Source organism: Venustampulla echinocandica, assembly GCF_003357145.1.
Source record: "Venustampulla echinocandica strain BP 5553 chromosome Unknown scaffold_6, whole genome shotgun sequence".
NCBI classification, from domain to species: domain Eukaryota; kingdom Fungi; phylum Ascomycota; class Leotiomycetes; order Helotiales; family Pleuroascaceae; genus Venustampulla; species Venustampulla echinocandica.
The window spans coordinates 1,314,503-1,336,745 of NW_022474211.1; the positions used below are offsets into that span (position 1 = coordinate 1,314,503).

The following is a 22,243-nucleotide window of genomic DNA, read 5'->3' on the forward strand; positions in this document are numbered from 1 at the left end:
AAGCACTGGTAAGTAGACCCCTAAAAACAGCGGCTAAACCCCGCTAAAAACAGGGTCTCGTTAACCGTTACACTGTGTAAAGAAGTATTTCAAAAATAATATAAAACTGAAATTAATTAACTCTAAGCTTATATATATTAGCTATAATAACTTAATATTAAACTTTCAACTAATTTATTATATTTATTTTAAAATTTAGAATAATTTAACTACTAATATTAGCATCGATGTCTCTACTTATAGATATCTTAGAAAGGTCCTCTAACTTAAGAAGACTATATTCCTTATATACTTTTCCCTGTAACAATAGAGCGAGAGCCAAAAGCGAGGGCTTATCTGGATGTGTATAAACAAACTGAAGCTTTCTCTCAGCTTCTAACGCCTTGCCTAACCTTAGCAGCTTCTTAGTAGCTATTATATACCTCTGATCAGTATGTGAATATTCCCCTGCTTCTTGCCATGGTAACATTATCTGCTTAAGAGTTCCTTTCAAATGAGTTGATAACGCTCGAGCTATATGCTTCATATCGCTCAACGAATCAATTCGCGTTTGGCCTAGATCTAGAACTTTTTCCGTTGCGAGTTCCGAGTTGAGGAAATTCTGGGCTTCAGTCGAGCCTCTGAGTTGAACGAGTGCAAGACAGTAGTATGCAAGACTGGTTAAGGTATCCGAGTGCTCTTTGCCCAGCAATTCTTTCCGGCCTTCAAAAGCTTCTCTCAATAACTCCTCGGCCTGCTCAAGTTCTCCTGCTTGAAGTAGAATGCGTCCCGTCTGCTCGGCGCTAGACAGTATATCTGGAGGAATCATTGCTTTTCGTCGTTTTCCCAATACATCTTTACTGACGATTTGAGCGCTGGCGTGCTGTCCCTCTAACTGAAGGACCCAAACGTAGTTATACCGACTCAAAAGCCGATCGGGGTGATTATCCGCCAGTCTCTCTCGTCGATAATTCGACGCGATTCTGATCTGAATTGCTGCTTCTTTATCTTTGTGCTGGCTTTGGAGGATTAACGAATAAGTGTCAATGCTGCACAGCGTATCTGGATAATCATCGCCGAACATCGTCTGCCTCTCATGAAGTGCTTGCTTGCAAAAAATTTCAGCTTCCGGGTAGTGACCAAGACAATGGAGGGCAGATGCGTAGTTATCAAGACTGGATAGGACATCGGGATGCTGATTTCCCAGTATTTGTTGCCTAGCGACTAAGGTATTTTTGCCCAAGCATTCAGCTTCTTCGTACAGTCCTTGGAGTCGTAGTACTACAGAATAGTTGTGAAGATTTGACAAGATGTCGAGATGATTGGCCTCAAGAACGTCTCTTTGCGCCAACAAAGCTGAGCCAATAGCGGCTTTCGCCTCTTTGTACTTGCCAAGTCTCGAAGATGCCGAGGAGAGATTGCTGAGAGTCGCTAGTGTGTGTGGATGCTTACTTCCGAGGCTCATTTCTTGCCTCTGCATTGCATCCTCGTATTCACGCTCTGCAAGTGCATATCTTCCGTGCATAAAGTCGATCCAGGCCTTGTCACTTAGACAATTGATGGATTCGGGATGTGTGGTATGTTCCAATTCGGTGTTTTTTAATGTCTTGTGCTTCCTCCTACGTACTTCCGTGTACAGCCTCTCTGCTTCCACGTAGCATCCTTGGTATCGATAGACTGACGCCAAATTTCTCATGCTAGTAAGTGTATCTGGATGGTCCTCTCCCAGTGCTTGTCGTCGTCGTTCATATACACTTTCAGCCTCTTTCTTGGCAACACCATGTTTCCCTTGGCATAAATGTATCACGGCAAGATGATCTAGGGTAGATAAAGTGTCAGGATGGTTGTCTCCTAATACCATGCGTCTTGTTTCCAGTGTCTTCTGCATACAATCGGCCGCACTTTGATATTTTCCCTCAGCATGGAGCACAGACGCGTATGCTTGGTAGCTAGCCAATGTGTCTGGGTGTTTGTCGCCTAGCAGCCGCAATCTCCCTTGTAGTGCCCGTTCAATCTCCCCTTCGGCATCTTCATATAGCCCTTGGCAGTGGAGTATTGTCGCGTATTGATGGAGGCATGCTAATGTATCAATATGCTCGATTGGAAGATTTTGTTCTCTTTCTTGGAGCGCTTGAAAGCTATGTTTCCTGGCTTCGTTGTACATTCCAAGACACTGGTAAACAAGGGCAAAATTGTCATGATCTCTCAAGGTGTCCTTTGTTCCAAGCAATTGTTGTCGTGTGTCCCGTGCCTTTTGACACTGACGGAAAGCTTCCGTGTATCTCCCTTGGCCCCGAAGCAGAGCCGCATAATTGTCAATACGAGCCACGAAATCCAACTGATCTTCGAGCGTTTTGGCTTGTTTTTGCGACTTCTCCATGAGTTTCAGAATATTTCCGAGCTCGGCTTCGGCGATCTCATAATATCCTTGATAGCGAAGGTCACGCATGTTGCGGCTCCTCAATGTTACCGGATGACCGAGGCCCCAAACCTTTTGGCTTAACGGGAAGGTTTCTCTTGCTGAAGCCGCTGCATCATCGTATTGGCCGCATTCCCACAACCAAAGTACAACTGTTTCTTGCATCTTCAGAAGTTTTTGTTTAAGCGGCTGAAAGATTTTCTCGGCAACTATATCGCTGTCTTCATCGACGTCTTCGATAAATTTGAGAATGGATGCGATGTGGCTCAACATCTCTTTGTATTGGATGGAGTCTTTGCTGGGCCCGAATTCTCTGGCTGAATGTCCTATTGCATGATGAAGTCTTTCTATCTCTGCGCCGATGCGTTTGCTGCGACGTTGCCAAGTATACTTGGTTGAATTGAGTTCCTCTCGAAGTTTCTTTCTGCTCAAGTCCTGTACCAGCTTGTGAATCGATAAGGATTTTTCTCTGCCATTAGATTGCTGTGTCAGAAATGACAGCCTCTCAAGCCTTATTATCAGGTCAATCACCCCAGTATCAGGGTCAATGTGCTTCTCATCGACCTCAGGTTTGGGCCACAGCAAAAATGATGGGAGGTATGAGGTTACTGAAGTTTGTCTGAGACTTTGCAAGACTTCAACTGGCTTTTCAAACAATCTTACACTGATGCTGGTTGGGTTATAAAAGGATAGATCATCAACAAGAACGGCTTCTGCAGCTTTTGGATTTTGTTTTAGCTCAAAGAAGAAGTCGAATGCATTCTCCAGGACTGGTGTCTGTTTATAACGTGGGTGATCTCTGTAATGAGGAATGTCTATCTTCCAAGTGAGCGCCTGAAAGCGAAGTTAGCTGCTGCAGACATGTATATCAAAGGCCTCACAAACTTTGCTCCTTGCTTCCCAGGCCGAAATCAGGCCATTGATCTTGGCGTACTTTGCCGCCATCTCGACCGCGAGGGGTAGGTTGCCAATGGCGTTGAGGATATCTGCAATCTTGCTCTTCTCCATCTCGTTAAGTAATTTGCTCTTTTCCGTCTCCCTACGATCGAACTTCCATATTCTTGTAAACATCTTAGTGGCACTTTCTGTATCCAGAACCTTGATCTCCCAGCAACGATAGGTCTCCAGAGAAACAAGAAGAAGAATATCCTCAGCTATCAACCTAGATCTTGTAGTAGCGATGACTTTGCAAGTCGAACCTCTGGTAGGGACAATGTCTTCTTGCACAATTGAACATGTCTTATCATGGACATCATCCAATACAAGAATCCAATCTTGATTCTCTTGGAGAGAGTCATATTCTAGCCAACCTTTCAACTTCAATCGTCTTTGTCTTGCATCCGAATGCCGATGTCCGTCTCCATCTTGAGGATAACATTTCTCCAAAGCGCTCAGGATAGATTGGTCAAGAGCAACCTCAGTAGATACCTTGAGCCATATAATACTGATGTGCTTGTGCACTCTATCCAGGTATTCGTGAACAAGCGCAGTCTTGCCCACTCCTGCCATACCCCACATGACACAGTACGATGGAGTTCTGCCACTGCCATCTTGAAGCATAGTACTTATGTGGCGAAGTTCTTCTGTTCTACCTGTAAAGTGGGGTAGAAAGTTCCCAGAGATAGAGTGCACAGGCTTTTGAGGTCTGGTTGCTGGCGTGGGACCTTTAACCACAGTTCTTAGAAGCAGTTATCAAGTAAAATTACCGCTGTGAAATTGTACTCACTCTCTTGTGGGTAATTGTTGATGATCTTCGTTCCTTTGATAAGTGTTAGCAACACACATATTGTAGTTGTTAGAGAGGAACGCAATACTGATTCGCGCGCTTCGATGTGCAACTTGATGACCTGTTGATATACTTCCTATCGGATTGGAGGAGCCCTTGTGTGTCCAGTTTCCGAGTGTAATCTTCCGAACCGGTATTTCAGGCTCGTCTTGTGTATCAACGGAACTTGGCGAAGACGGTGTGCTGGGAGGAGTAGTCGGCGGACCCATATTGTCTTTCAAGACCGGTAGTATCCACAACCACAACAGTGATGGCTGTGGTGTACAGGCATTTCGATCGTACACACTAGTCCAGAATCGTAAGTCGGGATTCGATCGTGATAACAAAGTTCCTTGCCTAAAGCAAGCAAATGAATTGCACTTCGCTGAAAGACCTCACTGGCGAAATGTACAGTGCATTCAAGTTGGAAAATTGAAGTTCTTGGTCTGCCAAAATGAGGCTGGCTGAAAGGAAGTGGAAGATAGGGTTGTATTCTCTAGTCTGCAGGGCGCACGCATGCTGCTGCTGGCCACTAATGTAAGAGCAGAACACGGCTCGCTGCACGTTACGAGTACCAAGTATTGCCGTCGTCCCGAGCACGTCAAAAGGTTCAGCCTCACAAGTAGCTCGCGGCTTTGCCAGATCAATATGTAGAGAACAGGAGATATGACTTCCCAAGCAAGAGGACATCAAGCTCCGCCAGTTCTATCCGCGAGAACTAGTCGCAACTCGAGCCAACGCGGTTCAATTCATTGTCGTGTGGCATTCATCGGCGAAGAGTGTCAGAAGGTCATGCTTGTCGCAAGCCAGCCTGGCACCATTTGCCAATGGAATCGGCCTCCTGCTTACATCGCAGCCGCCACCAACCATTCCAGCTTCGTCCATATTGCGGGACCAATACATTGACTTGCATGATCAATGTATAGACAAGAGGCAGCGGTAATATTTCCCCGCTGCTGCCCCAAACTCTGCGTCGATTTCACCCCAGTGTTTCCTTCCTCTCATCGATTTCCATAGCCTACAGAGCCAAAATCTCCATTCTCTGCTTGCAATCATAAGCCGTGTGTTCATTATGGCGAGTGATACCGTGAGTAAGTCCTCTGAGATCGTGGCAGAGGACCTCAACAAGTTGTTCGATGCTGGCGACGAGGCTAAAGTGGAGTTTGAGCTTCAATTCCTTACTCAAGTCGCTTGTGCTCATTCAACCCCAGTATTGTCTTTGTCCATGGCCTCAGAGGCCACCCAAAGTCTACCTGGGAAGCTTTTGATCCTGCAGATCCCTCAGAGTTGATTTTCTGGCTAAGGAACTGCTTCCCGAAACCATAAAGGAGTCTCGAATCTTCAGTTTCGGATATCCTACAGACTTTGCGACATTCTATCCTATTGTCACTCCTGAATCGATTGCGCATACGACCATCGATAATCATTCGAGTTCGTTGATCTTGAAATTGGCTAACGAAAGACGTGAGACTAACACGGTATGTTTGTTCGAAGTTCGTCAACCTCTGGAACACTATGCTGATAGCTGTCAAGTCAACTCGTCCAATTATCTTCGTGGCACATTCGCTCGGAGGTCTCGTAGTTGCCAATGCGCTTGCAAGCCATTATGGTTCGGATGCTCAAGGCGAGGAAATTGTCGAAAACACTTGCGGGGCGATCTTCCTCGGCACACCCTTCAAAGGCTCCGACAAAGCTATATGGGCAAAGATGGCAAAGAGGGTCCTGGGCATGTTTGGTGACAGCACTGATCAGACGATCCGAGACCTTGACAAGCGTTCCGCGAAGCTACAACAGATCAGCATTGATTTCCACATGCTTTTGCAGAAGCGATACACCTCAAAAGATCTGAGACCCATTCAAGTTGCATGCTTCTTCGAACAGAAAACGACGAGCAAGACATGGTGGAAGGCCAAGAGTGACCTTGGACAGATCGTGACTGCCGACTCAGCTACACTGGCGGGATACAAGCCGATTGGAATTAGTGCAGACCATATAACGATGTGCAAGTTCCCCGATGTACAGACTCCGGGGTATAAAGATGTGACGGGGAAGATGAAGCTCATGATCTTAAACTTGGATAAAAAGACAGAGGACATGAATGTAAGGCCACTGGATTTCACATTCTGAACGCCATTCCCAACGCGACATAAATATACTAATGCCCAAATCCAGAAAGTAGCACAAACCGTCATAACATTCGGCGACTTCAAGGGAGGTGACAATAATATCAGTCTAGGAGGCTTCATGATGGGGCACGTAGTAGGCACTACTAAGGATGCGGTGAATCTCAACCTCGTCAATAATGTTAGTAGCAAACCTTCCTTTCCCAAGATCTATTCACTGATTTTATTGCGCCTACTAGTGGGGGAGCTCTTCAAGCGGCCCGTCTCTATTGGAGACTACTCTAGCAGAGCAACAGAAAAGGATACAGGAGAGCTAAGGGCATTAGTTAGTAGGCGATTATGTATAGGGTAAACCGGAGTTTGAGCACCTCGACGATGTCTCTTTTAGAATATCTCTTCTTCTATCTTGCGCCCCTGAATAGCAATTCCTTCGCCCTCTTCATCAGCTCCTCCTTACCATGCTTCATACACCGCTGTTCTTCAAAAATAATAAGGTAAAATAAACAGCTATCGTGTAAGTCACCTTGCACAAGTAAAGTCGCTACCTAGGGCAAATTCGTAAAGCTGGAAGGAATACCAGATAGGCTATACGAACTGTGTATATGCCGTCGACTTAGCTCTCTCTATGTCGACCTAGCCTTTAAGTCCGAGTTTTTATTCCCAGGCTTCGAGGGAAGAGATAGATTGTTTCAGTTTGATACTAGAACCCAAAAGGTTAGAAGAGATGGCTAACTTGACCTAGTTTTTCTAATTATCAAATGCTTAAAACATAATTTCAGCGTAGGTATTCAGCACTTGAACAGGATTTAATGGATGCTGGGGAATTATAAAAGAATAAAATTTAAATCAAACCAGAGAAAACGGCAAAAAAAACATAAAACAGCAGGTATTCGCTGGTGGTCACCCACCCAACTACTAATCTGCCGATCTGAGGCAAACCACTTGCTTTTTACTTCGGTTGGTGACATCCGGCCTAGCGGGTGAGCGTCGCCGCCTCAAGTTTTTGATGCCCTCACGATCATCCGGTTGTCTCCCTCAGTTACGTGATGGCGACCACTTCAACAACGCAAGACGTGGGTCTCGTATTGAGACGCGATGGACGCAATCCACCGCGACTTTAGATGGCCATGAGCGTGGGTGAGCGAGGCTATTTCTGGGTGAGCGTGGTGAGGTTTAAAAGTAGTATAAAGACAGACTCCTCCCCACCACCTTCACTTTTCGCAGTCTGTTATCTACAACATTATCTACCCTATTTGACTAAATGCCAACAGCGCTCCCGCTCTCCTCTCACAACTGACGATGGTAGCTGAGAATTGGTTAAGCAAGTGTGTCATAGGCTCAAAGCGCTCCTGGATCTTCACTGTACTGCAGGAGATATGGAACGGGACAATGCCATAGCGAACTCAAGCAGGAAGTAGGGAAAAAAGAGATAGTGAAAGAGAGGACAGTAGGGAGAAGGACGAAGCAAGCTCTTATAATCCCCCTAACTAATAACTTACAGCACCAGTTTATCCATTCCTACCCCTGCGGTCCACCCATCTAACAAGACAGATAACAGGGCACACAACGGGGGTTTCATTCATGTCGCTGATTAGCCGCGCAGAGGTATCTATAATAGGCTTCGCGTATTAATTATAAAAGAAAGCTCCTTAGCAGCCAGTCAGGGTGCAGCGAGGGTTCGTGTCTTAAAACTGTCACTTGGGACAACAGCACGCACGGGTCATCTATCCTTCCGCCCTCTTGCCCATCCGATCCCTGCTCCTATACACAACCCTCGCGATCTACACCAGCATGGTCACCGCTCCACCCGTCTGAACTCACCCATTCCTCCCCAAAGCGAAGCTGGTCACCCCCTTGGAAGAATTTAATTCCTCTAAGCCGCAATGGATTCCCTTTTAGGGAGAGCCGCTTGCTAAATGACGGTGCTGTATCAGCACCGACTCTTAGCAAGCGGCAAGCTAGGTTTCAGCTCGGAGTTCGGCGGGGAGAAGGAAAGCTGGAAGTGCGGGGTGGAGGAGGCGGACATCATGGTAGAAGGTGGAGGGGCTGGATACAAGGGTGTCTTAGATAAAGCTTGTGGCGTCGCTTTGCGTTTATAGCAAGTGGTGGGAATGAAGGATGGGGTGTTACATGGACCCTTTTACTGCAACAAGTTAAAGTTTAGACACGTTTGTGGAGCACAGGACTAGGCAGAAGCAAGAAAGCAAGAAAGTGCTGTTGGACGATAATATGAACAACGCATTCATTGCAAAGGGTAAGGCGCTCGGCATGGAGCTGCAGCAGAGTGGCCCTCGAACTATTTTCCAACTACGGGTTCGTTCCCATTGTCATACCAACCACCCAGGCAAGCATGCTAGCGGTCTGAATGCCCATAGTCTTCCCAATCATAATCAATCGCTCAGCAGACCAAGCGCGGAGATCCTCTGGAATAGAGTCCGTAGACCCAAGGATATACAACGGCCATAAGCTGAAGAGCCCGCCTGCAATAGGTGTTCTCTTGTGAGGCGGATGCATTCCACTGCTTTTGCTGAAGCCAAGGTGGAATGGCAAGCTGGCTGCAATTTCAGCCCCAAGATAGTGAGAAGCTTCCAGGGACCTTTGGTACTGTGAGGCGGGGTTCTGTATCGTACCCACTGGGTGCGTAGAGGTTGCGTATGGTACCAGGCATTCTAATATCATGCTGTGGATCATTAAATGGGTGGTTCGGTATGTATTTATGTTGAATGCAGCCCAGAGGTGTTCGTAGATGTGGCAATGGCTGCCATAAGCCATTTCAGTAGCGGTTTCAGCAGAAGTTGTAGTAAAGATAAAAGCTGGCGGCAAGTCCTGCAACCAACTTATTAGGTCTTGCTCGATTTCGAGGGCAGTGAGAACAATATCGGAAGCATCTGTGAGCAATCCATCTTTTAGCAGGGCGCGCAAGTTTGCAAATCGCGTCACGATGTTCATTAGTTCGTTCCCTTTCCGACGATCGACCGAGTCGTCTACTTGAGCTTTTATGCTCCAATGGCAAAGAAGCTCGGGGACTGCTATCTCGCGCTGAAGGCAGCTTGATATCTACCGGCACATTAACTCTAAGTTCGGGAGAAAGGGTATTTGAAGTATTATGCTTACTATGTTAGACCTCATGTATAGAAATATCGATCGACCTGTTTCATTGTGAAATTGGTTCTCGCCCCTCAAACAAATGAGAGATGCGGCACCCTTTATGTGTTCAATCCATGTTTCTCTTGATTTAATGTGGCAACAAGTCATAGTCTATCATCTGTCGTTAGCTTGGCTCATAATTATAAGCAAAGTTTTAGGGGGTAGACATCACTGTCTATCCTGACAAAGACAGAATATAACCAAGGCGTAAGCTTACCTCGAACATACTCAACATCATTACACTCATTACAACACTGTCCTCGGTGGGCCTTGAGGGCCTGCTCAAAGCTTTATTGACCTGTGAAATCGCTGCCACATATTGCATTCTCGCGGCCTGTGTCATTGTTGGGCATTTTGCAATGTTCGCGAGCCCCGCCATACCTACATGAAAATTCGAAAGTTAGTCATCTGCTAACAAGTTAAATATCTCCGTTAAAAAAGCATGGTCTTCTAGCTTGAAAACAGAAACAAAGTAAATAGTGCTGTTCATCTATCGAAATGGTCTTGACGATTTGGGATGCCAAAGATGGCAGATGCAGTATTTATAGGTTAGACTCGTTCGGCTCACATACCTACAGCTATGACTGCATTCTTGAACACTGTATCAGGGCCTCCCCTGTTATACAGCTTCGGCAAGTAGCTCCTTAGACCCTCGGGTCGTCCAAGGTGAGTGAAATTCTCAAAATAGAAATTCGTGGCGGCATCTTTTATATCTATTGGTAGCAAACGGGGGCTTATTGAGCGCTGCATCTGCCAGTCAAAAAGCCCTTGCGATTGCTCATTGGCCTGGATTTTCTCCTTGGCCTGGACTCGCTGGGCCACATCGCTGTACTCATGGCAAAACATGAGGTCTAGTTCATTCCGGTATCCCGAGCAGACAAGGTTTTTGAGGGAACACTTTGCGCACGACGGCTTCTCTGCGCATTGGGTCAGCCGAAGTTTCATACTCGTAGGCACACCGAGGATGGTCGGTCTATTTTCTTCCTAATTGCACATACGGAGATCACAGCGTATCTTCCTTTTCCTACACTCCACACAGCCTTTGCTCGGGACACCACGGTATACCATCGCGACGTGTAGAGTTGAATATCAGAATGGAAGATAAATATATGTAGCAACAAGTTCTGATATCCAACATGATATGACGACGATCTTGATATCGTCCTCGCCCAAATCTGCACTCAGCACAGGCAATGGTTTCAGCAAAGAATGCCATACCATGACCTGCAGCGCTAAGCTCATACTCAGCCGCAGTGAGTTACCTACGGGGTACTTTATTATAGGTGGCAGTTTTACTTGCAGGAAACCTTAGTTGCGCCCTAACTGACTGCCAAGAAGCTTAGAACTATGATGAATGCGCTAAGCCTATTATAGATACCTCTGCGCGACCAATCAGCGACATGAATGAAGGCCCCGAATTTATGCCTCGCCGTAAGCCATGCCGATCACTCGACCAAGTAATGCAAAATTCGTACTTGTTCTCCAGTTTCTCAAAGTAGTAACTAAAATGAGAACGTATTCCTAACCCCAAGAAGAAGCTACGTTTCTCTAAGCCGCAATGGAAACCCTTTTAGGACGAGCGCCTTGCCCTGGAGAGACGGGCTGTATCAGCATCATTAATCGCATATAATGGACGAAACATCCCTCTATATCCCAAAAGCCAGTTCCATCAATTCTGTCTTTACTTGTATTCTCATTCACTTATCTGTGGACCCTCCCTAAAACCAGAACTATTCTTTCTTGCCGCCTTCTAGCTCTTCATTATGGCGGTTCTCACATTTCGCGACGGGGTGATGATTCTAGAGCTCATATTCTTCACACCTGCCTTGGGTTTGTCCATCTGGCTTACTTATCGGCATGGGCTCTGGCGAAGATCCGGGTTTATTTTTCTAGTCCTGTTGGCTCTAGTACGCATCAACGGAGCCTGCATGCTGCTGGCAACGCTCCTTCATCCAGACTCTATAGTCCTCTACACGGGAGCTGGAATTTTGAACAGTATTGCGCTTAGCCCATTGCTTCTCTCCACAATTGGTCTGCTCGGTAGAGTGTAAGTCGAGAGGTGCCTTCCTGATTTTGTTCGGACTCGGCCTTGCTAACATGATTAAAGCAATGATTCAATTCGCCGCACAGAAAAAAGAGCGTTCTCGCCACGGACCTTTCGACTTTTGTCAATACCTACTGTGACCGGTCTTGGTCTCTGTGTTGCCGGAGGCACGCTGACTGGGATCAGTGGCGATCCCACCAATGTCCACATAACAACTAAAATTGGCGTTATCCTCTTCGTGGTGGCATTCGCAGTCATAAACTTTATCACAGCCATTACATACCGAAACCTCTCGTACGCTGAGGCTGGAGAAAGACAGCTAGGACGCGTCGTGGCCGTTTCCGCCCTATTTCTCATTGTGCGCACCGTCTATAGCGTTCTAGGGGCATTTGGAAACGATCTGAAGTTCAACATCCTTATCGGTTCTGTGCCGATATACCTCTGCATGGCGGTGCTTGAGGAGTTTGCTATCTTCGTCCTGTTCCTCGCTGTCGGATTCAAGCTCAGAGTTATCCCTAAGGACTACGAGGCCACCGACACAGAAACCGCCTCTAATATCTGTGAAACAGAGGGTTGACGGACATGCAAGTATCTCGTCGGGGTGGAATGAAGACAATATAAGCTGTATTTATTATTTTATGGTTAGCAGTTGTAGATTTATAAGTCATACACGCCAAAAAAAAGTTCTACACCAAGGAAGAAATATGCATGAGCTTGCAGTAATTCAATATTTAAGAGATGCCGCTAATCGCATCCAAATCCCAAACCCCTAACTCCACATATATATCAAATATCCACCCACCCATGCCATGCCATCCCTCACCCCGCTAACCCTACTCACCCCCGCTTCACCCCAAGATCACCCTTAAGGCGGCAAGGGGCTCAGATTCCACGCTATGCCGACTGGCACGATTGAGAACTACAACTTAATTATAAACCTACGAAGAAACACAGAGTATAATAATAATAAAATAGCAAAAAACATACAACAGCAGGTATTCGCTGGTGGTCACCCACCCAACTACTAATCTGCCGATCTGAGGCTTGTGTATGGCAGAGCGGACGGGATGCCCATTTCTCCTCAGTCTATGGTCGTATGTGACAGGTACTTGCTTAAGTTGATACATGTACTACTGAATGATAGTGGTCTAACAAACGGGAATCACACTTATTCGCACTATTCCCCAGTAACTATATCTCCCCAGAGCAAGAAGGTTATAATAATGGGATGTCTTATTACTAGTAGGATAATAATATATATCCTGGGGTATTAGGGAACTGGGAATAATTGGTGTTAGGTTAACGATTTGATTAGTATATAACGCTTGGCCTACATTCACGCGGATATAATAAGGGCTTCACCTCTATCTCTCTACTATAATCAACTACTCTTTTCAACTATTTTTCGAGGCCCTCTAGAACCTTAATAGAACGCAATATAGTATATCTGTCTGAGTATAAGTCTACGGAATAAGACAAGTGGATTTGTATATAACAGGCTTACGAGCCGTTGAGCCTACTCCGTACAGTATAATTCTCAGTCTAAGGCTCGTCCACCAATATTATAGCGTGATGATTGGGGCAATTTAGCCGCATCCAACCGTTACGGTTAGTTTCAAGTTATTACCTGCCGTATCGAACTGTTCGATCCGTACTAGAGCTTATACTACATCAGGTTGGAAGGTCGAAGGTTAATCTATTCCATGTAGGAGATTATCTTATCTGATGATCTGATCCTACCTGCTGGTAAATATTGAAAGCTATGGGCCGTGGACTATGCATGGACCATGGAACAGGCACTTGGAGCTCGCAGGCTGCCACTTCCACATGTATTAGAACTCTAGCAAGCTTTTGATTATAATCTTATCAGATCCTCCCAAGTTGCTGTTTGATTTTGGACACAACATGCGAACTGCTTGGTACAGTAAGCACTACAGTAGAATCAACTCAGCTATTCATTAGGTGACATCTTCTCTTGAGTTTAATGGCTTGAGCCATGAGAAGAGGAAGCAAGATGATACTCCAGTTTATTTGAATCAAAACAGCCTGGCGGAGTTGATGGAGAGACAGCAGCCAGAAACAGCGAATCCGAGAGCAGCCAGGACGTAAGTGAAAACGTTCAAATTAAACCAAACAAGACTCTGTTTAATACTAAATATTCTTTCCAGGTTACTTGGGATAGCGAAGACGATCCTACAAACCCCTATAACTGGCCCAAGAGCCGTAAACTTACAATGACCATAATCCTCTCCCTGGGAGGACTTGTCTCTCTAATGAGCACAAGTATGATCACTCCAGCACTTAGAAACATCGGTCATGACTTCCATATAGGAGACTCGGAGACAAATCTCACCATGTTAATATATTTTAGTATTAGCGTTTGGGCCTCGTCTGATCTTACCCCTTTCGGAGACGTTTGGTTGAAAGTGGGTTTATCTGGGTTGTCATGTGTAGTACATTTTTTGAAATGCTGTTGCTCCTAGTAAAATCCAGGCTCTTTTGATTGTCGGTCGTTTCCTCTCGGGTTTGGGTGCAAGTGTTGCGGCGGCGGCAAGTAGTACTTTCAATTTTTACTACTAGTATAATAGAACTAATATTGTAGCTACCCGGCGCTATCATGGCAGATATTTAGAGGGATAATAAGAGAGGAATGTTATACACTATTATAACATTTGTACTACTTCCCGGCGTTGTAGTAGACCTAATCGTTGGAGGATTCGTCATGGATAGTTTAGGTTAGCCCTAGATTTTCTAGATTATATCTATATAGGATGGACTTCTCCTCTTCCTAGGCATGTTTTAATCTATGAATACTACGAGCCTACACTTTTTGTGAAGAAGGTAAAAGCCCTTTGAGAATCTACTAGACAAGAACACTTCACTAAGATCGAATGAACTCATCCTACTCTAGCTAGGAGCTCAAAGTTACCATGATCCTGCCTTTACGAATGCTAGTAACGCAACCTATCATCCTGCTCATGTCGATATATCTGGCTTAATACTTCGGACTATACTGCCTTGCCATTTCAACGTTTTCCATCATTTGGACAGCGAGATATCATCAATCTGTCTCGATAAGCGGCTTGCATTACATTGCTATTGCTTTGAGGGCGGCTTTAGCTTCCCCATCAGGAGGGCTGGCTACTGATAAAGTATGGGCAGACCTTGAAGCCAAAGTTGGAGGTTAGGTGACGCCCGAGTATCGTATTCCTCTTATGATACCCGGCGTTATTATCACACCCATTGGGATATTCTGGGAGGATTCCTCCTTTCATAACTCCTCTAATCGAACTATAAAATACCAACAGTTAAACGAAACCCAGCGTGCTACCAAATATAGCTCTGATGTAAGCGACCGATTGCAACTTTACATTTTGAGTGACAGAAATATCGTACGCTTTGGGTTGATGCAATCTATATTAATCAAATTGGTGGTCACGAGAAAACTCATCAAATTCGACTTATGGGAACCATCTATGGACAAACCTCCCAAGTATGTATATAGCTGGGAAGACCAGCGGGAAATAGCGATTCTACTATAGAACTTCTCGAACTCGTCTAAGTTGGTCTAGAAAACACGCCGAAAATACGGAGGCATCCCCTCGTCTGGCAGCCACTGCCTACGCTAGCACCCCCCACTTAGCCCACTACTCCTACTAGCTCCTGCGCTGTTTACCAGTATTTTGTATATACTATAAGAAATATCCCGGATTTAGCTGAGTGATAACATGAATTCTCCTATCGCATACCCTGGAATACTCCCCTTCTAGCGAAGGCAAAGCTTGCCAGACGAGGGGATAGGGCGGTAAACTCGACGCTCCACCTAAGGGCCCCAACCCACGTGCGGCATGGGTAACGGGGCCCTCTGCTGCACCCTAGTTCACATATTTCTTGGGTCGCGGTTTCTCCGCAATAAGGTAAATGCATTTTGATGAGGAGCTGAGTCTACTATGAATACAAACTTGTCCGAGCATAGCAGCAAAGAAAACCGAATTGTGGAAGAAATTTAATCTAGAACGGAGAAAGAAGCGACTAGTGACTGAACAGCAGGTGGTCAAGGACAACAGACAGCAAACCCAACAACTCCTAGCGTTAGCTAGACTCAATATCTGTAATAGGAATAGGAGAAACCTACGGAGTACCGACAGTAGTTAAGGACGGGTAACCAAATAGTGGGCGGGATTCCAGACTCCAGACTCCAGACTCCAGAGTGGTAGATGCAAGAACTCCGTAGTGGACGCCAGCAACGCTACTACAATAAACTATGTAACTTTGCGGGGAAGCGGGGAAGCGGGGAAGCGGGGAAGCTGAATCGGGCTCTCCCAAGCCACTTCTCCGTACTCTGTACGCTCCGTATCACCCTCTGGGCCTCGGCTGCCACTGTATAATGTCCTACGTACTCTGTATTGCTTTCCCTCCTTGGTAAACTGGCAGGGCTAAAATAACAAACGCACGAGCATATCCCGTCCCTGTGTACTTCGTACTCTACGGTCCCTACCATTGGTCTCCAGGGTCACGCCAATGTCTGACGCACGGAGTGTACTCGTAACAGGCGCACGGTGGTCGTTCCACCCCTTTCCCACGTTGCACTTAAACGTGGACAACCCACCCAGCGTATCTATCACGTTCCAAGGTACTTTACACTCCACACACGTTGATTGCGAATATGATCCATTAACCTCTACAACCGGCAGCATGAGATTTCCTCCCCCTGAGGTCATAGCGACATGGCCAGAGCCAAACTATGTCGACCCAGAACGAAGAGGGCTGGAGAATATGATTATTCAGATCGTCCTTATTATATTGGTTACCATCTTTGTTGCTGCTCGTCTCTATGCAAGGTTAGCTATTACCAAGGCTGGTCTAGGCTGGGATGATGCGACTATTATTGGTGCCTGGGTACGTTAGACTATATAATCGTCACACTTCTTTATAAGGCTAATATATCCTTTAGATGTTCGCAGTAGGTCTTACTGTTGGAGTCGTGCTTGCTATGCAAAATTATGGATGGGATGTACATATCTGGGATCTCCCTCCTCGCAACCAAGTTATTAGCCGGAAGGTATAGAACGTACATTTAGCTTGTTCTATTTAATTTTAAAAGCTCCCCTACTGCTCAGGGTTATTTGTATACCTTTGCTAATATCTTCTAGGTTAGCTGGATGTGCTTATTGTTTTACGGGATATCCAATTGTCTTACAAAAGCGTCTATCCTTATATTCTACCTGCGAATCCTTGTCGAGAAATTTGACAAGCTCGTCACTAAAATTACTCTGATCGTGGTGGTGGTCTTTTTAACGGTTGCTATTTTTGTTCTATTCTTTGAATGCCGGTAAGTTCCTGCTAGCTTTACTCTATACTTTAGTACTAATCGTATATAGGCCATTTGGCTACTACTGGCAAATCCTAGTACCAGGTGCGAAGGGCTCTTGTATTGACGAAGGTTCCTCTATGGTCACCATTAGCGTCATAACCCTCGTCCTGGACGTTACTATCTTTGTTATACCGTTCCGTTCACTCGCACGCCTAAAGATCCGCATGTCCCAGAAGCTCCAGGTCCTTGCGCTCTTCTCCGCCGGCCTTCTTGTTATTGCCGCCTGCTCCGTACGCGTCTACTACAGTGACATGGTCTATTTTAAGACCTATGACGTGACATGGCATGGCTATACTGCCTGGCTATGGACAGCCGTTGAGGTGCATGTGTCTATTATCTGTGCATGTGTACCGAGTTGCCGTGCTTTTATCTCTAGCTGGAATCGCAGCTCAAGCCAGACGGGCAGAACTTCGATATATCCAGGTCGTACCAAGAGGAATTATGGCCATATTGATGGGGATGCGGGGGCATCGACTATGGGAGTCCCTAAGGAGGGAATTTATTCAAATGTCACGATTGGAGGTAGAAAGATCGATCATATAAAGGGCGGGGCTACGGTGCAGATGGAAGTGTTACAGTATAAGGAGGGTAGATCCGAAGGTTAAACAGGCCTAGAGAGAGTTAGTATACCGTAAGCCGGCGACTACATATAATATTAATTAATTGTTTTCAGTTCTATATCTTCTAGATACATCCGCAAATCTGTAGTAATTTCTTTTCGCTGAGGCTATTGTCGAGGTGTGCCCTCCGAGCTTGCCTATTTAACCTTGTCTGAAGATCTTGAACAGTCATGACTGCCGATGTTCGTATTATCCCACATACTTCCAAGACAGGTTCCAAGGCGGGTTTCGTAAATTACTTCTGAACCCTGATAAAAGTATAGGAAGATGACCACGTGCGCTTTATACTAACATTAATATACTTAGCAAGTATATCGCGATAGATCGATAATCAGCAGCAGGGGGCGGATTTGGCAGAAGCGAATATGAAAAGTACCAATATTGCAGCAGGTTCGATCTAACCGCAGGCTCGCAGTTCTTTGGGGTGATAGTCGCCATGGGCACCTAAGGTAGCTGTCTTGAGACGTAGGGGTCGAGTAGGTGCTGAAACTTCGAGAAGGGGGAGAACGATCTAGCCTACTAACAATGTTTTCTAATATGTCTCTGTCCTATATCTTATATCTGCGTGACGGCTTTGGTCGCGTTGATAGGGATTTGTTATGGATATTCTTATAATTAAGAGTCCTAATAATTACCCCGTGGGTTAAAATAATAATGTGGAGTCTTCGAATTGGAAATTAATCCCCATTTCGAGAATAGATGGAGAGAAGGACAGCGACAAAATAGATAAAAACGAAATGGACGGAGGTTGGATTATGCTCCTGACCATAAATTTTGGAAACCCCTTTGTTGCAAATGGGTGTTAACAGGCCGCTAGTTTCTCTTCTCTCTAATCCAAAAGGCGATATTGCAGTTAATTGAAGCAAATATTCCCAAATGTCCTGTAATAAATTAATGTTTGAATGGCAATGAAAGTATGGCATGGTCCCTGACATTAAAATCAAGCTCGTCACAGAGTAGGAACTACCCCGTCTGCTAGAATAATAAAAGTATCCAACGAAGTAAGTAACCTCATAGTATCCTAGTGTTCGCATCTTGATAAAGAAAATGGTGCTGAGGCCCTCAGATAGAAACACTTGATCAATTAGGGCAGTAGATGGGAGGACAAGGCCCTTACATATATGCCAAGGTTGAGCAGCAATTTCAGATGCTGTTTTACACCTCACAAATGGAGAGGTCCACTCCTTGTTAAGACTTGGAGACAACCAGCTAGTATAGTTTGTTTATGCATCTAGCTCCCATAGAGAACGGCGAGGATCCAAAAATCAAAATAGCAAATAGTCTGGATATATGAAAACACTATACAAACAAAGTATAGAAGTTACTATTTTTCTTCTATAAGGTAGGTAGGGTGTAGAGTTCATAGGAAAGGGGAAAGGGGAAAGGGGGGAAATCGTGGTCAGCAGCACAGCACGTGTCGGCGCATACAAGTGTTGCCCGTATAAGTCCAATTAAGCAAATGCACCACAACAATCATGACGCCCGGGTAGCTCAATCGGTAGAGCGTGTGGCTCTTAACGAAGCACAAAACTCGGAAACCTCAAGGTCGCGGGTTCGAGCCCCGCCTCGGGCTCAATTCCCGAGGCTCCTCAGATCACTGGGGATCGCAGCCTCCTTTTTTTATTTTTTATTTATTAGTTTTGTTGATGCCAATCTTTATTGTTTCCTTTTTGCTAATTTTTTTTGCTGCTGTCGACTTTATTAGCCGAGTTGTGCGGTTAAGCGAGCTTAAATAGTTCAGCTGGCTCTAGACGGGACCAGATTGCAGACTACCACGCTTATGAAACTGTCTCTCACTCAACCAAGTAGGGTACATAAGAAAGGATCTACATGCCAAACAAAACATCTCATCTTGATGATACTGTTAAAATCTTACAAGTCGCGATCTATTAGAAATTATCCCCGTAAACTTTTATTTCTATTACCGAAACAACCAGCCATCTAACTAACGAACGAGAGATATTATATTTTCTTTCCTCGAACTGACATAGTATCTCAAAAGGGTAACCCTACTTTCCTTTATCCCGCCCCAATTAAAGGAGTCTAGGTAGATTAAACATCAACAGTTTGGATAATAGGCAGCCTTGATATGTGTCCCGAAACAATAATTCCGCAATCTCCTGATGACGACGCACAATCAGATGAACTACACGTCGATAACCTAAGATCGCCGAGCTGCATGTGATGGGTAAGCATTAATAAGAAAGCTGGCTAGTAGAAACAATTTGTCCGACTCCGCGTCTCAGAAAGAAGATCCGCTCGAGTCCGGAAATTGTCAAAGAAGATTTGAAACGGAGGTTGACCGACTTAGTGGGCCACCACAGTTACAAACTTACATGAAAATGTCCTGATCTTGATCTAAAGACACATCATTTGTTAATCTAGAGGCGGAGGCTGTACTTGAATTTTAATTGTTATATCATCTGACAGAAGAACAAGTCAGCTCCCGTCATAGTCCCCGTTCTGTAGGCGTTTCATCCGACGCCACAGGGGCAATCCCGTGGCTCTGAGTAGAGGGACTTTGCATCACACTTTTAGTATGGGCTACCGTTTTTCTGGTGGGCGTACGACCAGAACTCCTCAGCAACCTCGACAGTCAGCATGGGAACACTTCCTTCTCTTGCTTCATCGATCCATATATGTATTGCGGTTTATGTATCTCTTTAGAATCCAAATCCTCCGCTGGTATCTAGCCTTCCGCATCCGTGCAAAAACTCTCTATTAGAAAGCCCTCCAGCTTTTGGGAAACCTCGAACTCTCCGTACACGTCTACATGATCAATTAGAACGAGTACCGTGGTATCGAAAGCTGTCAATTTACCTTTGGATGATGAGGCCTGGGATGACATAAAGGACTTACAGCGTAGACAGCGTCCCCGTATTCTGTATGTGTGCATTGTACAGGGCGAGAGGTAGATGGGAAAAAGTGAGTAGGCTGTAGAACGTACAGTAGCCACAGTCGCGTTAGGTAACAAGACGTGACAGCCTCAGAGCAGGCCCATGCCCACGTGGGCATGAGGATAAGAGTCGCGATGCTAGTAAAACTAATTAATTGTAATTGTGCTCTTTACTAATGTGTCAAGTCAGCGGAACTTTCCACCGCTAGGACCCTGCGATAAATGACATCGAATCCTGACAATACCTCTTGACCCTTCGCATCGAGCGAGCGCCACTGACGTGACCTTGTTCTGTGGGTAAGGATTCCGGATGTCAGAAACGTGGTAACAATAATGAATAACCGCCGGCACAATACAATGTTCCACTTTGAGCTATATCTTGAACCGCCGAACCCCTTGCGTACCTAGGTAGGTATCTTTGGTCAGATATCAAATTTTGTTATCATATGCTAACATCTCTCCGTTCTCTCGACCGAGATAAAGCATCAAGGGCTCCGAACTCGGAATATATGATATCCGGTCACACACAACCATACGAAGCATAATACAGCACTGGCGTAGACTACGCCTCGGGGGGATTTTCTGCTACAGTGCGCCTCGTAACAACTCCACAGGCTGACGACCGCTCCGATATTCCAGACGAATTGCAGTAGAACTACTGTCTCAGAAGCTTCCTTGCAGCAACGAGAGAAGTTGAGGTCCAAAAGAGTGCAGTACCAAGTTTTTAAAACACGGATAAACCCGCGGAAGGAAGCTAGAATGACTCGCATATAACTTGCAGACGAGCTGCATGAGGAGATTGTCCTCTGTTCCTGCATGTGGCCCGGAGATCCGAGATCGGATTGATTGGGAGGGAGAAGGGCTTGATCCGATAGTCCATATGCCGTTGTAGTATCGCGGGATATAGGTGATGGGGGTTGGGATATCATTTATGGTTGGCTGATTGTTTGGAGGAAGCCCGAAATCCTATGTCCGCAGGCTTGCAGTGAACAATATCCGGAGTATATCTGAGAGCGATGGCCGTGTACGGGATGTAGGCGGTTTCTTTGTACAAAGTAAACTCATCCTCCTGTGCATGTTATAGATCAGCGGAGGATCAGCTACCGAGATTGCAATCGTACAATGAATTAACTGTCCTACCTAGGCTGTGTAGTATAGTATTGCGCGTGAGGCTGTACCCACTTCCAACTAACTCTGCAGAGGCGAGCAAAGGAGTTTATCCCCCACTTACTGTATAGGTAGGTGTACCTGGCTTCGCCGCTGTGATGCCGTACGATTGCAGTGCAGTACCGGCTTTGTTTCAGTCGCCACTTGCAGCAAGAATTAAAACCAGAGAATGTTTCGTAGTACGTACAGTACCTTACCCAGGTACTGACTGTACCTAGTCAGTTGGGTGCAAGCACAAAAGGGGGTTTTGGAAAGGGGCGGCAAAACTACGGGAAGCGTGAGCCCCTGTACCTAGGGGCAAAGCTTCCAGAAGGCTGCACGACATAGCTACCTATATATCCTTTTAATTTATGATAACTTTTCAAGGTATAGTGATATAAGGTAGTAAAGGCAGACGCAAAGAGTACATGCATAACCGCCTTTTACTTCGTATGAGAGATTCAATTTCCGAGCTGACAACCTCGGTCATCAATGATCGCTGTGCAAAAACTTAGCTGATGAGTTAGAGGGGCAATCGGAGGATAAAGCCGAGACCACATTGTTTGTGCGGGAAATGGGGAATGGCCTAGCGGTCGTACTAATAACAAAAACTGTTTGCTCGATGCAGATGCACGGACAGGTGAAAGTCAGGTGAAAGCCAAAAATACAAATAATACCGGGCAAGTCAAGCTGCCACAACAAGCCAACCAAAGCCCACTTACCCCGTTGG

General features: G+C 45.6%; 5 protein-coding genes across 5 annotated transcripts; 3 read left to right on the forward strand and 2 right to left on the reverse strand.

Moving 5' to 3' along the window:
* Nucleotides 1–205: 205 nt before the first annotated feature.
* Nucleotides 206–4,393, reverse strand: BP5553_07843 (p-loop containing nucleoside triphosphate hydrolase; the record flags this gene model as incomplete). Its single annotated transcript, XM_032016466.1, has 3 exons — nucleotides 206–3,232; nucleotides 3,284–4,076; nucleotides 4,125–4,393. The coding sequence occupies 3 exons, from the start codon at nucleotides 4,391–4,393 to the stop codon at nucleotides 206–208; spliced, it is 4,089 nt and encodes a 1,362-aa protein (XP_031867697.1).
* Nucleotides 4,394–5,235: 842 nt separating this feature from the next.
* On the forward strand, nucleotides 5,236–6,603 carry BP5553_07844 (uncharacterized protein; the record flags this gene model as incomplete). The annotated part of the gene is made up of 5 exons (XM_032016467.1): nucleotides 5,236–5,373; nucleotides 5,468–5,641; nucleotides 5,697–6,263; nucleotides 6,336–6,467; nucleotides 6,526–6,603. The coding sequence occupies 5 exons, from the start codon at nucleotides 5,236–5,238 to the stop codon at nucleotides 6,601–6,603; spliced, it is 1,089 nt and encodes a 362-aa protein (XP_031867698.1).
* Nucleotides 6,604–8,593: 1,990 nt separating this feature from the next.
* On the reverse strand, nucleotides 8,594–10,279 carry BP5553_07845 (Uncharacterized protein; the record flags this gene model as incomplete). Its single annotated transcript, XM_032016468.1, has 4 exons — nucleotides 8,594–9,343; nucleotides 9,401–9,544; nucleotides 9,651–9,814; nucleotides 10,006–10,279. 4 exons carry the CDS (start codon nucleotides 10,277–10,279, stop codon nucleotides 8,594–8,596), a joined length of 1,332 nt encoding a protein of 443 aa, XP_031867699.1.
* A 917-nt stretch (nucleotides 10,280–11,196) lies between these two features.
* Nucleotides 11,197–12,054, forward strand: BP5553_07846 (Uncharacterized protein; the record flags this gene model as incomplete). Its single annotated transcript, XM_032016469.1, has 2 exons — nucleotides 11,197–11,480; nucleotides 11,541–12,054. 2 exons carry the CDS (start codon nucleotides 11,197–11,199, stop codon nucleotides 12,052–12,054), a joined length of 798 nt encoding a protein of 265 aa, XP_031867700.1.
* A 4,118-nt stretch (nucleotides 12,055–16,172) lies between these two features.
* On the forward strand, nucleotides 16,173–17,456 carry BP5553_07847 (Uncharacterized protein; the record flags this gene model as incomplete). Its single annotated transcript, XM_032016470.1, has 4 exons — nucleotides 16,173–16,376; nucleotides 16,432–16,539; nucleotides 16,631–16,809; nucleotides 16,859–17,456. The coding sequence occupies 4 exons, from the start codon at nucleotides 16,173–16,175 to the stop codon at nucleotides 17,454–17,456; spliced, it is 1,089 nt and encodes a 362-aa protein (XP_031867701.1).
* Between the last annotated feature and the right edge of the window lie 4,787 nt (nucleotides 17,457–22,243).